Raw genomic sequence first — 13,235 nt, forward strand, 5'->3', positions numbered from 1 at the left:
TTCTCTTGACCTTGTACTGCTATTTCCACCGTTAGCTCCACAGGTTCTCAAACCTTCAGAGTTGGACTGAATTACACCCATCTTTCCTGGGTCTCCAGTATGCAAATGGCAGATGGTGAGACTTCTCAGCATTCATAGCTGTGTGAGACAATTCTTCATGGCAAATCTCCATATCTAGATCTATCTATCTACTATGGTCTGAATGGTTTGTGTCCCACCCCCACCCAAATTCATATGTTGAAATCTTAACCCCTCAAAGATGACGGTATTAGGAGATGGGAACTTTGGGAGGTGGAAGGAACCTTCATTAATGGATTAGTGCTTTATTAAAGAGAATCCAGAGAGATTCCTTGATCCTTCCACCTCGTGAGGACGCAGTGGCTATGAACCAAGATAAGGCCCCTCACCAAATGCAACCATGCTATGAGGACCTTTACCAAATGCTAATGCCTTGATCTTGGACTTCCAAGCCTCCAGAACTGTGAGCAATAAATTTCTGTTGTTTATAAGCTACCCAGTCTTTAGCCCTAATGAATTAAGACATGTATATATGTGTGTATGTATGTGTGTATGCATGTACGTATGTATGTATTTATCTATCATCTTTTATTGATTCTGTCAGGAGAACCCTGACTAATACAGCAACAAAGAACTAACAAGATAGGAAGGCCTTAATTACCAGGTCAGAGATCAGAGATCAGTGAGAACACAGAAACCCATAGAGGTGAGTACAGTTTTGCCACAGGGTCATTGGCTGATTCAAAGAGGAGGAGAGCAACCTTGCAGAATAAGGACAAGCCTTCTAAAGACAAGAACCCTCGTAAACCACCCCCTTGTTTTAAGGTAAAAACTGCATAGACTGCACCATAGAAATAAGTATGAACAGGCCTTCCATATACTGGCAGCTCATTTTAGTGTCATCCAAGGGTCCCAGAAAACAACTAACCTAAAGCTGGGATTACATTTGTCCCAGAATGCTAGCTTCCCTGGAAGCCTGATGGAAGCAAATAAAATTCTCTCTGAAGAATTATTTCTACAGATAATTTTTCATGATCATGTTCAACAAAATGAAACAACATCAAAGATAATAAGGAACATGAGAAGGTATGACACCAAGACGACAAACCAGCACAATTAATCAACAGGCGCAAAAACAGATCTACCCATGGAACAGCCATCCTACGGTTACAACATTCTAGGAAAAGGAAGTCAAACCTAAGTATGACTACATGGAACTGGAAACTATTTTTAAAAAGTGGGGGAGAAGATTTTTTAAAAAAACCAAATAGAAATTCAAGAACTGAAAGGTAAGCTTGGTGACACCTTCTAGGGATGTCTGATCTAGGTTCTGTGGTCAAGAAGCAGAAATGTGGACATTACTTTAAATGTGTGTACTTTTGCCTCAGGTTCGAGGCTGTTGCAGGGAACGGCTAGAGTCAGAGGAAGGTTCGAAGCTTATCCCTTAACCATTCTCTTCCTCCTTTTCTGGAATCTGTTAGTGCTCACACCAAGATTCACTATTTGCCATAAAACTTAGTTTGTGCACAGTGCTGTATGTTTGTAATTGTTGTTTTGTTATCTTTCTCTTTTGGATTTCCCAGTAGCAGTGTCTCATCTTCTGAAGCTCCCTGGAAATACCTTACCTTACTACGTTTCTAAAATATACTTTTGTACACATAGCCATTTATTATTCATCAAAGCCCTGTGAAACAGACACAGCAGGGACTAGTCATACCCTGTTTTCTATACAAAGCAGTTAAAACTCAGACGTGCTCATGGGCATGTAACTGGAAACGGGAACTGCCACGAGAACAGTAGTTCTTTGATTACTTACCGAGTATTTTTGTTCCCCCTATGTTACTGTAATAATATCTTTTTTACTGTTTTGGTAAAATTTCCAGTCACCCTACAATGACATTTTTCAAAGGAGGCAGTCATGCTGGCATATCTATGTGGTTGACTGTCTCTAATGTGAAGACACTTTTACTTTCTATGGACGTGGGGCAGTGACCTTCTGTTGCTAATAGGTGGTAGGAAGAGGTGTGGATTTTTTTTAACTCCAGGAAAGTGATTCATATTTTCAGAGTAAAAAAAATGGAAATTTTTATAAATACTTTATACTGGATCTATCCTTGTAAAATTCATGTCTACCTGGTCCAAAAGAACTTTAGTAAACTCTGGAAACACAAACATCCTTCATGTTGGAAGTTACCTCACAAGAACTCTAGACGTATGGAAACTGAATTCTGCCATGTTATTTATCACTCCATTTTCTACCGCATTCTGAAAAGCCAGCACCATTGGAAACAAGAGAACATGCTGGCTGTATGTTACATTAGCCCACAGGATTCTCCAACATGTGACTGCATCATGGGTGTGCGAATGAGTCCAATTTTCTGTGCCTCGAGGCAGCTGAAACTGTGTTGGCCTGTCTGGCACTGTTCATTACTAATTAGCTGGCTTAGTTTCTTCACCTTTTCTTTTTGCTAAAATTGTTCTGTATTGAGTGTGCTCACTTACATATTTTGAAAAATATTTTTCTGTGAAAACTACAGCAGGGAATTTTGTCACTAAAACAATTTACACATTTATTTCCATACACACACAGCAAGAACAAGAAGAATGAACAAACATATAAAGCTCTTAGGATCTCTTCATTCAACAGAGCTATAAATTGAAATACTAGTTGTGTATCCAACTCTGATGCTGGTGAAGGTAAAAAAACTATAATACAGATATGTGGTTGTTGCATATGTCTCTTGAGGTGGTAGGATGAGAAAAATTAATCTGCACATAAGATATAGAAACTTAATATATATATATACACATATATATATATATATATGAAAAAGAACCTACCCCCATTGTTTAAATTTATTTAAAGAAAACCATAAATGTGAAAGAAAAGTAAGATATTATTTCAAAAAACAAATTTTTCTTATTTTAAACCCTGATTATATGCTTTTTATAAGAATAACACTTTAAATATAAAGGAAAATATAAATTGAAAATAAAAGCATACATATAGTAATCAAAGAAATTAGAAGGGGTTATGTTAATAAAAGACAAGGTAAAATGTAAAGCAAAGTCATTGTTACAGATTTAAAAAATGACCTATCATAACAATAAAACATCAATTAAACATAAATATATACATTTCAGAAGTTATGTGCACTAATAACATATCTTCAAAGTTCATTAAAAATTGAATATGAAATATATTGTTGTCTATCAAACATTTCCCAGAATATACAATGTGGTAGGCCCTAATCATGTGTAAACATATTACAAACAACAAAAAATCACACAGAGTATGTTCTCTGAATAGCGTTATTAGATTAGAAATCAATAAAAAAAACTTTAAAAATGACCCAATGTCAGAAAATTAAGAAACACAAATCTAAGTAACTCACGTGTCAAAGAATGATTAAATCATCATATAAGTTAGAAAATATTTTTAATCAAACAGTTATGAAAATATGACATATCTAAACTTAGGAGCTATACCTAAAGTAGGTGGTCAGTGATCAGTAAAGCTTACAAACATAAATAAAGATTTAAAGATTAAAAAGGAAAAAGGAAAACTGGAATTATTCATAGATAACAGGAATGTGTAAGTTGAAAATCCAAAAGAATCCACAAACAACAATAATTACAAAGAAATTTAATAAATTCATTGGATCTCCAAAAAAATCAATTCTATTTCCAAATAAATGCAATAACTGATTGGAAAATGAAATTTATAATTACCTTTACAATGACAAACATCAACTATCAAGAAATACATTTAAAAACAAAATTCTTACTGAAAACAATACACAACTGAAAGAGTAAAATATATTCTAAATAAGATTTTTTGTGGATTAGATTCATAGGTTGCTAATGGATTGGAAGATTCAATATTATTATCACGCCATCTCTTTTCTAATTAATCCACAGTAGCTGTGTGTGTGTGTGTGTGTGTGTGTGTGTGTGTGTGTGTGTCTGTGCGTGTGTACATGCAAATTGAAAAATTGATTCCAAAATTTATATGGAAATGTAGAGGACTGAAAATAGCCAAGACAATCTTAAAGAGGAAAAAGTTGGAGGATTTATATTACCATATGTAAAGACACATTCCAAAGTTACAGAAATTAAGATAGATTGGTACTGGGGCAAACAAAGACTGATAAACTAATAGAACAGAATAGAAATCAAGCCACACATATTTGGCTACCTCATTTACAGCAAAGGTACCATTGCCATTCACTGAGGAGCTGATGGTTATCGGTGGACCAGATAGTTTGTGGTATATCCAGGTAATGAAATACTACATGGCAATGTAGAAGTGTGAAATTCTGCTACTCACGACATGAATGAACCTCACAGATATAAAGTTGAATTCAGATATCCATATGAAGGTCAAGAACAGCAAAACTTATCCATAGTAATAGAAGTCAAATATTGGTTACCTTTGTGGAGTTTACTGATTGAAAGGGACATGAGAAACTCTTCTGGGGTACTTATAATGTTGTATTATGTTTACCTGGATGATGGCTTCATGTGTGGAATACATATGTTAAAATCCATCAAGCTGAACCAGTTAAGATTTATTCACTGTATATATGTAATACCTCAGTTTTAAAAAGTCAAACAGAAAGAAAAGCTTTCAAAGAAAACTGAGAAGGAATCAACATCAAGAAAACAAGAAATTAAACCAGAGAAATCTGAAATAGAACCAGAGAAAATTGAGGAGAGTTTCAAGAAGAGGGGGATGACCAGCAGAAGGGGGGTGGGGGAACTAAAGTGTCTACTGGGTTCAACACCAAAGAGGCCCTTAATGAGACTTTTCCATGAGGTGGAAGAGCGGAGTCCAGTTTTCAGTGATCAAGTTGTGAATGGAGGGAAAGAAGGCACTACAAAGAATTGTAACTCATTAATCCTTGCTATCCAGGCAGGGAAAGAAAGAGGAAGTAGCCAGAGAGGGTTGTGGGGTTAAAGAACACTGTTTCATTTTAAGTAAAAATGAGATTGTGGATTATTCCTTAATATCCATAAAAACTATTTCTAGTCCATGTAAACCTAACTGAGTCTCAAGTGTTAAATTCAGCAAAGAAATTTCTTCTTTTTGTTTTGTTTTGATCAGAAGAGAGAATGTATACTTCCAGTGGAGTTTGGAAAATTACACACTAAAATTTCAATTACTCAACTCTTTAGTAAAAATTAACCACCCATAGAAAAGTATGTTTAAATGCATCTAACTAAGGGAAAGTTTACAGAATTAATTATCCTGGAAATGCATACCAAAATATAACCCTCAACTCAACAGTTCTTTTGTCTTCTCTCTACCAATTCATGTGAAATGTATAACTTACGCAGTCTGATAATTGCTAAGTGATAACTGCATTTTTTATTGTTCCTTGAAAGTACATTGCTGTTACAGATGTTTTGGTACTTTTTTCTGCCCTTCTAGGTACCTCTTTTTCTGGAAACTTACAGTGATAGAAAGAAGAAATGAGTCAATTTTATTATGTATAGTAGTCTATTTATACAACATTAAGTTCACACAAGTTTCAGAAAAAAATCCAGGGTATGTCCTAAAGTTTTACTTTACAAACAAAACCAGCAATATTCATGCCCAGAAGTATACTCATACCAGTTTCCCTCCCAGAAAGGATATATAAACAGTAAATGACTTACTATAATGTGCTGATAAGGATCTATAAATGACATTTTGGTTTCAATTACAGGAAATCTCTTCACACTTCAAAGGTCTTCTCTGGCACTGGATCTTCTTTAAAACCTACAAAATAAACAATCGTTATTGTTAAGCTTCCTCTTGATGTAGTTCCAAGATTTCAATGATGATGGGTATGAACCTTAGGAAGTAAGAGTTTACCCAAGGGGACCAGATAGACTGAATTCCCTAACTGTTTATATGAGTGGCTTTCCACATAGAAAGAAGGGAAATGATAAACATATTTTGATAGTACTGTTTAATTTCCATATTTATTTGTTCAAATTTATTCTGTGAATAATTATTAAGAAACTCCAGGAATTATTTTTGCATTTGCCAAGTGTTTTATGAGAAAGTCACTGAAATTACGGAAAATTAAAATTATTTTTGTACCGTTTATAATGAAAAAGCCACAAGCCATTGTTTGTTGTCTCAATTGGGTCAGTATTATACAAATTCACAAGAAGAAAGGAATATTTTTCACTGTAGCTATTTGTTGAGAATTTTGAAAAGATATTCATGTTGAATTTCAACTTTAGTGCCGTTTTAAAAGAAATGTTTGTTCATTCTAAGGTACCAGTTTAATTTAGATGCAGTTAAATAAGAAATGTTTTAATGGAAAAATACTCTCTATACTTTGCTTTTTTCTTCCACAATTATTTTAAATTATTAAAATCAAATAAAAAACTATTCAATTAGCATCCTTCCTCTTCCATGATAGACTTTTTCCTTGCAACTTTATAAAACAACACATACTTATATTTTAGCATTCTATAAGTCACAACTAATTAGGAACATCTTTTCAAATACCTTTATTATTTATGTTTAATACGTAAATTCTAAGATACGTTTTAATTTCAAAATAAATAAAATTTGCTTTAAAGTTTTAAACTGTTCTTTCTTTTTAGACATCACATGCTCATTGTCACAAACATGAACTATTGAAGTGGGTGAAGAATAAAGTGTAATCACATTTTTTATTTTGATGTGTATCCTTACAGACTATTTCAGTGCATATCCATATGTTTAGAGTATAAAGGAAAAGCGGGAACTTGAATTTTTTTTATGTAAATGGGATCTCATGCCCTTGAGTTTTTAAACTCACTTCCTTCATATTATTTTTCAAGCAAAACAATAGTATTTATTTATTATATTTAAAGAGTTTATTTTTTACAGCAGTTTTAGGTTCACAGCAAAATTGAGAGGAAGGTACAGAGATTTCCCATATACCCCCTTCCCCGACATGTGCACACCCTCCCCCACTATCAACACCTTCACCAGAGTGGTGCATTTGTTACAATTGATGAATCTATATGTACACATAATCATTGAAGTCCATAGTTTACATTAGGGTTCACACTTGATGGTGTACATTCTATGAGTTTTGACAAATTTATAATGGCATGTATCCATAATTAAAGTATCATAAAAGTATTTTCACTGCCCTAAATATCCTCTGTGTTCTGCCGATTCATCCCTCTCTGCCCTCCCATTTCTGACAGCCACCTATCCTCTACTGTGTCTGTAGTTTCGTCTTTTCCAGAATGTCATAGAGTTGGAATCATACTGTATGTATGTGGCCTTTTCAGATTGTCTCCTTTCCCTTAATAATATGCATTTAAGTTATCTCTATGTCCTGTCATGGCTTGATAGCTCATTTCTTTTTATCAGTGAGTAATATATTCCATTGTCTGGATGGACCACAGTTTATTTATCCTTTCACCTACTAAAGGACATCTTGGTTGCTACAAAATGTTGGCAATTGTGAATGAAGCTGCTATAAACATCTATGTGCAACTTTGTGTGTGGAAATAGTATTCAACTCCTTTAGGTAAATATCAAGAAGCACAATTGCTATTAAATTATATGATAAAACTGCTTAGTTTTATAAGAAACCACCAATGAATGAAACTGTTAGAAATAAAGATGTATACAATGATGGAAACAAGCAAAAAGCAGAACAGGAGAATAACCTGAGGCTGGAGGTCTGGAAAGGAACTAACCATAGAGGGCGGGGAGGGAGTGGGTTTAGAATATAGTGTTCTAGACAGGCCTTTTGAGGAATTGAGAGCAGAGGAGTGACTGGCAAATGGTCAGCAAAAGCAAAGGTGGCTTAGGATGACATTGGAAATACAGGTGGAGGCAGATCATATAGGGCCTTGTAGGCAACTACTGTTCACCTAGATGAAGCTCACCTATGCTTCAGGACTCAGCTTCAATGTCACTTCCCCAGAGAATCCTTCCATGACTTCAGAGTATGGGTGGTCTGCCTGTTAATGGTTCCATGTGAACCTTGCAATTCTCCTTCAAGCCTTCCATTCCACGTATACATTGTCTGCCTCTCCTGAGAGAACTAAGGATGCATATTTATCTTGTTTATACCATATTTATCTTGTTCATAGAGTTATCCTTAGTGCCTAGCACAGTGCCTAAAATAGAGTAGCCTCAGGACAGATATTTGTTGGATGGATGGATAGATGGATAAATATTATTCAATGCCAGGTTTATGCATGAAGGAATAGTACTGGCATGGCATTTTGATGTCCCTCTTATTCATTCCTAACTATTCTGAATGTCAACGCATACTAAATACCAATCTCTAATTAAAAATATAAAAAAGCAGAAAAAGTGAAATTCCAAAAAGAGTGAGACTAGTACTCAAAATATTTAGATACGTTGCTGGCACCCAAAGTTTGTGTCAACAACTTTATTTCCTCTTCTCATTTATTTCCTCTTCTCATTTTCTAGCAACTCCATTCATAACCAGTGTGTTCACCACCTAACTATTGTAATTACTGTATCTTGCAGCTAGAGCTGGCTGGATGCTCCCCCAATATGAAAGCCCAAAGCAGGAAATACACTTAAGATAGCTGACTGCCCAGGCCTATCAGGTTAGAAACTACTTAGGTTAAAAACAAACATGGCTCATGGCATTGAATCCTACTGCAACTCTCTTTTGTTTTTTAAATCCATTCAGGACTGGTTCATTTCCTATCTTGATGAAACCTAGTCAGCCTCAGAACTTTTCTGTTAACAATTATACATATACATATATAGGTATGTGTATGTAATAGTAATATAAGATATTAATATATGTGATATTAATATAATATATAAATATATGAATATATATTAAAGTAATTCAGAAATTAAAATGCTGGGCCCATGTTTTCACCCAAAATTGAACTTGATTTAGAGTTGAAGTTTTTCTGCTCCCCAAGCTTAACCTATAGGGAAGGGTGAGGTCATTGACATCTCCTCTCCTCCTCAGCTGCCTTCCAAACTTTATAGCTTGATTCTTAACCCCACATGGTTGGAGAAGGTTGAAGGGAGAGAGATAAAGGCGGAAAAAGTTATTACTTCATGGTACCATTATAAGCTAGCTTTGTCATCTCTGGGCCTGGTACATATTAAAGCTGATTCTTTCTCTCATGGATGCTTTTGTGGATTCTTCTGAGATCTCGTCCCTGTATTCTCTGAAGTGTATCAACACATCTGTCTTTTAGCTGGGGTCTTGTGCTTTCTTTCACAGCCCCAATGCATCCTGCAGTCCACTTCCACAGGTCTTATTCTGAGTTTTTTTTCACTCTACCAAGCAAACACCTTCTATAGGATTTAAGACTAAAAGGTTCTCTTTAGTCCATGGCGAATACTCATAAGTGTATCCTTTTTTCCAACAAATTCTGAGAATGCAATTACTTCCTAAATGAAACACTCTATTCTGCTATCTGTATCCCGGTACATATCTCAACCATGACTAGACACGAACCTACTGCAGGACACAAATATTTAACCCTCTGATAAACTTTCTGATTGATCTCTGTAAAGGTCTCTCTCTTGATTGGTTGTTAAGAGGTATATTCCTCCCAGATCTATTCACTGAGGGAAGAGAATTTCTATCCCAAGCAGTGTCTCTAAAACAAGTAAACAAACAACAATAACAACAACAAAACCACTTCCAAAGTCCTTCCCACATCTCTACTATTCCAATCCTTTAATGCTTGTGAAGTATGGATGGGGTTTTAGAGTAAAATAATGTTCTCATCCACCTGCTTTCTTCAAAATGTAAAGGAGCAGGCTGTATCACAACTCATTTTAGTATTTGGTATCTTAGGTCTTATATCTTAGGATCTTGACCAAGGCTTCCACTTTAAAGTTCAATAAATACGTAAATCAACTTCGAAAATGACAGAATGAGAAACTTGGGAAGTCCTCTCCCCAAAAAGCACTAATAAAAGTGGTTAGAGTTACCACAAACAACCATTCTGGAAACTGACCAAAAGACATGCAACACATGAAAAGCGTTTTTTTTTTAATCTGCTAAATTTCAGTAAGAACAGTGGGAGTCTGTGACATTTTTAGCAAGGGGCTGCTCATATACACCACAACCCCTGTTCCACAGCATGGAAGTTCTATCTGGAAAGGCAGAGAGTAGCCCTGAGGAGCATGTGAACATGGAGGCGGGGGGAGACAGAGGGGAGGGCAGATAACTGTATTTGGAAGAAAGCATGGACAATTCTATGCCCGGGAATATTGTCAAAAACAATAGAGATGCAGTAGCCAACTATTAGGAAAGTTTAATACTAACATGGGATCCATGCTGGTTGGGGCAAGCAACAAAACAGCAGACCAGCCAGAAATATAATAAGATCTGGAGAAGGAGACTAGCAGGGAGAGCCTTGCTGAGACCAACTTATTCTTGGTGGTGTGGAAGACTCTGTGTATATGCAAGACTGTACCATAAGAAGAAAGCAGAGGACTTTAGCAAGATACTCACAAAATGTGGCTTTGTGAATGGAGAAAATAAAAGCCGGGGAGGACTTGTAAATTCCCTGTACTTTGAAAGCATTCTCCAGGCCACATGCAGATTAATCAACAAAGGTTGAAGATTTACTTGCTCAAACGTTCAAGCAAACCTTTGGCCAATCACTGGCTGGCTAACCCAGAGACAACTATTTAACCAGTCTTAAAAATAAAACTAACCCAGGCTTAAAAATAAAACTACAGTGAAAAGTAAAAACTGACATGGCACATCAGAGGCTGAACGTTATAGGGAAAGACTCCATAGAATGAGGTGAGGAAAGTCATTAAAACAAACAGAGAGCAACAGTAACCTCCCTATGAAGACGGTCAGAATCCAGAGTTGCTACAATATATAATCTAAAGTCTACAATTTTCATCAGTCAAAAACAAACAAGCAAACCCGAAACAATGAGAACAACAAAAAGAAACCAGGAAAATGTGAGTCACACACAAGAAAAAAAAACAGTCAATAATGACTATCTTGGAGGGACTTCAGATTATAAATCTGGCAGACAAATATTTCAAAAAATCTGTTATACATATGTTCATAGAACAAAAGGAAATAATGCTTAAAGAATGAAAGGAAAGCATGACACAATAACATATCAAATAGAGAATAGCAATGAAGAGATTATAGACATTAGAAAAATAGAACCGAATGGGAACTCTGGAGTTGAAACACAATTAAAACGAAAAATTCATGAAAGAGAATCAATGGTAGATTTGAGCTGGCAGAAGCATCAGTAAATTTAAAGTTGCATTAATAGAGATTATCTGAAGAACAGAAATAAAAATAAAAATAATGAAAAGAAAGGAACACCTTAAAAGACTGGGGGACAATATTGACTAATTGATTATACTAATGTACATGCAATGGGAATCTCAGAGGAGAGAGAAGAAAGGAAAGAAAAAAATATTTGAAGAAATAGTGGGTAAAATTTCCCCAAATGTGATTAAAAACCTGCAAAAAGCTCAACCAATTCCAAGCGAGATAAATACAAAGAGATTCAAGCCTAGATACATTTTCTTGATAATCCAATAAAAAACAAAATCCTGGTAATAGCAAGAAAAAAAGGTTCATCATGTGAAAAGTAACCAAAATAAGATTAATGGATGATTTTTCATCAGAAAAATGGAGACTTAGGCAGTGGGATCACATATATAAAGTGCTGAAAGAACAAAACTACCAACTGAGAATACTATAGCCAAACAAAACAAAACAAAAAAACTATCCTTCAAAAAAGAAGGAAAAATAAACATATTTTCACATCAATAAAAACTGACAAAATTTTTGCCAGGTGACAAGCATTATAAGAAATAATGAAGAATGTTCAGGCTGAAAGGAAGTTATACCAAGACAGTAACTCAAATCCACATAAGGAAATAGTACTTTAAAAAGTAAGTAAATAGACAATTTTAAAAGATGGTATAAATATATATTTTTTTCTCTTTTCTTCTCTTAATTGATTTAAAAGTCAACAACGTAAAATAATAATTATAAAATTGTATCAATGGGCTTATTTAAAGATGTAATATATGTGAAAATAATAGTACAACAGAGGGGGGAGGGAATGGAGCTAAAATGAAATAAGGAAATAATATCAGATGGTAATTGAATCCACAGAAAGAAATAAACAGTACCAGAAACAGTAAATATGCAGATCAAAATAAAGGAATCCATAAATACAGTTTTTCCTTTTTCTTCTCTAAGCTTCTTTTAGAAAGATGTATAAATCAATAAATTATAATACGGTATTATGATTTATAACATATAGACAATATACAAGGTGTGACAATTAAGTTCGCCAACTTGTTGCACCGATGGTGCTAACCATTTTTTCGATATCAGAAGAATTATTCATTATGAATTTGTACCAACTGGACAAACAGTTAACCAAGTTTACTATTAGGAATTTCTGAAAAGGCTGTGTGAAAAAGTTAGATGACCTGAATTTTCGCCAACAATTCATGGCTCTTGCATCACAACAATGCACCAGCTCACAGGTACTGTCTGTGAGGAAGTTTTTAGCCAGTAAACAAATAACTGTATTGGAACACCCTCTCTACTCACCTCATCTGGCCCCCAATGACTTCTTTCTTTACCCAAATATAAAGGAAATATTGAAAGGATTTGATGACATTCAGGACATCAAGGGTAATAGGATGAGAGCTCTGATGGCCATTCCAGAAAAAGAGTTCCAAAATTGCTTTGACGGGTGAATTAGGCGCTGGCTTCAGTTCATAGATAGCTTCCCAAGTGGAGTACTTCAAAGTTGACCATAGTGATATTCAGCAATGAGGTACTTTTTCTAGGATGAGCACTTTTTCTAGGATGAGTTTGTGAACTTAATTGTCCAACCTCGTATATGACAACAACATAAAGGAGTGTGGATGGATTGGAACTGTATTAGAGCACCATTTCTATATTTATTGATATAAAGTAGATTATAAAAAATTAAGATTCCTCTAGAAATAATTATTAGAGCAACCACTAAGAAAATCACTGAAACATATAGTTAAAACAACAACAAAGGATCGAAAACGGTCCACTAGAAAATATCTACTTAAAACAAGGAACAGAGGAACAAAAAAGAAATGAGACATATAGAAAAAAGAAAGTAAAATGGCAGATGGAAATCTAACCATAAAATAATAACATTAAATGTGATCAGATTCAATATTCCAATCAAAAGACAAGAGGTTGTTAGACTGGCTA

General features: G+C 34.8%; 1 protein-coding gene across 2 annotated transcripts in view; it reads right to left on the reverse strand.

The window, feature by feature from the left end:
• The window catches only part of PLA2G4A (phospholipase A2 group IVA), a 343,561-nt gene that overhangs the window by 109,810 nt on the left and 220,516 nt on the right, over window positions 1–13,235 (reverse strand). For both annotated transcript variants that reach the window (XM_081026434.1, XM_081026433.1), the window contains one exon: window positions 5,680–5,782. In XM_081026434.1, coding sequence (XP_080882560.1) covers window positions 5,680–5,712 — 33 coding nt within the window. In that variant the 5' untranslated portion in view covers window positions 5,713–5,782. The remainder of the gene's footprint in view (window positions 1–5,679; window positions 5,783–13,235) is intronic.

This window comes from Rhinolophus hipposideros (assembly GCF_964194185.1).
Source record: "Rhinolophus hipposideros genome assembly, chromosome: 19".
Classification (NCBI taxonomy): domain Eukaryota; kingdom Metazoa; phylum Chordata; class Mammalia; order Chiroptera; family Rhinolophidae; genus Rhinolophus; species Rhinolophus hipposideros.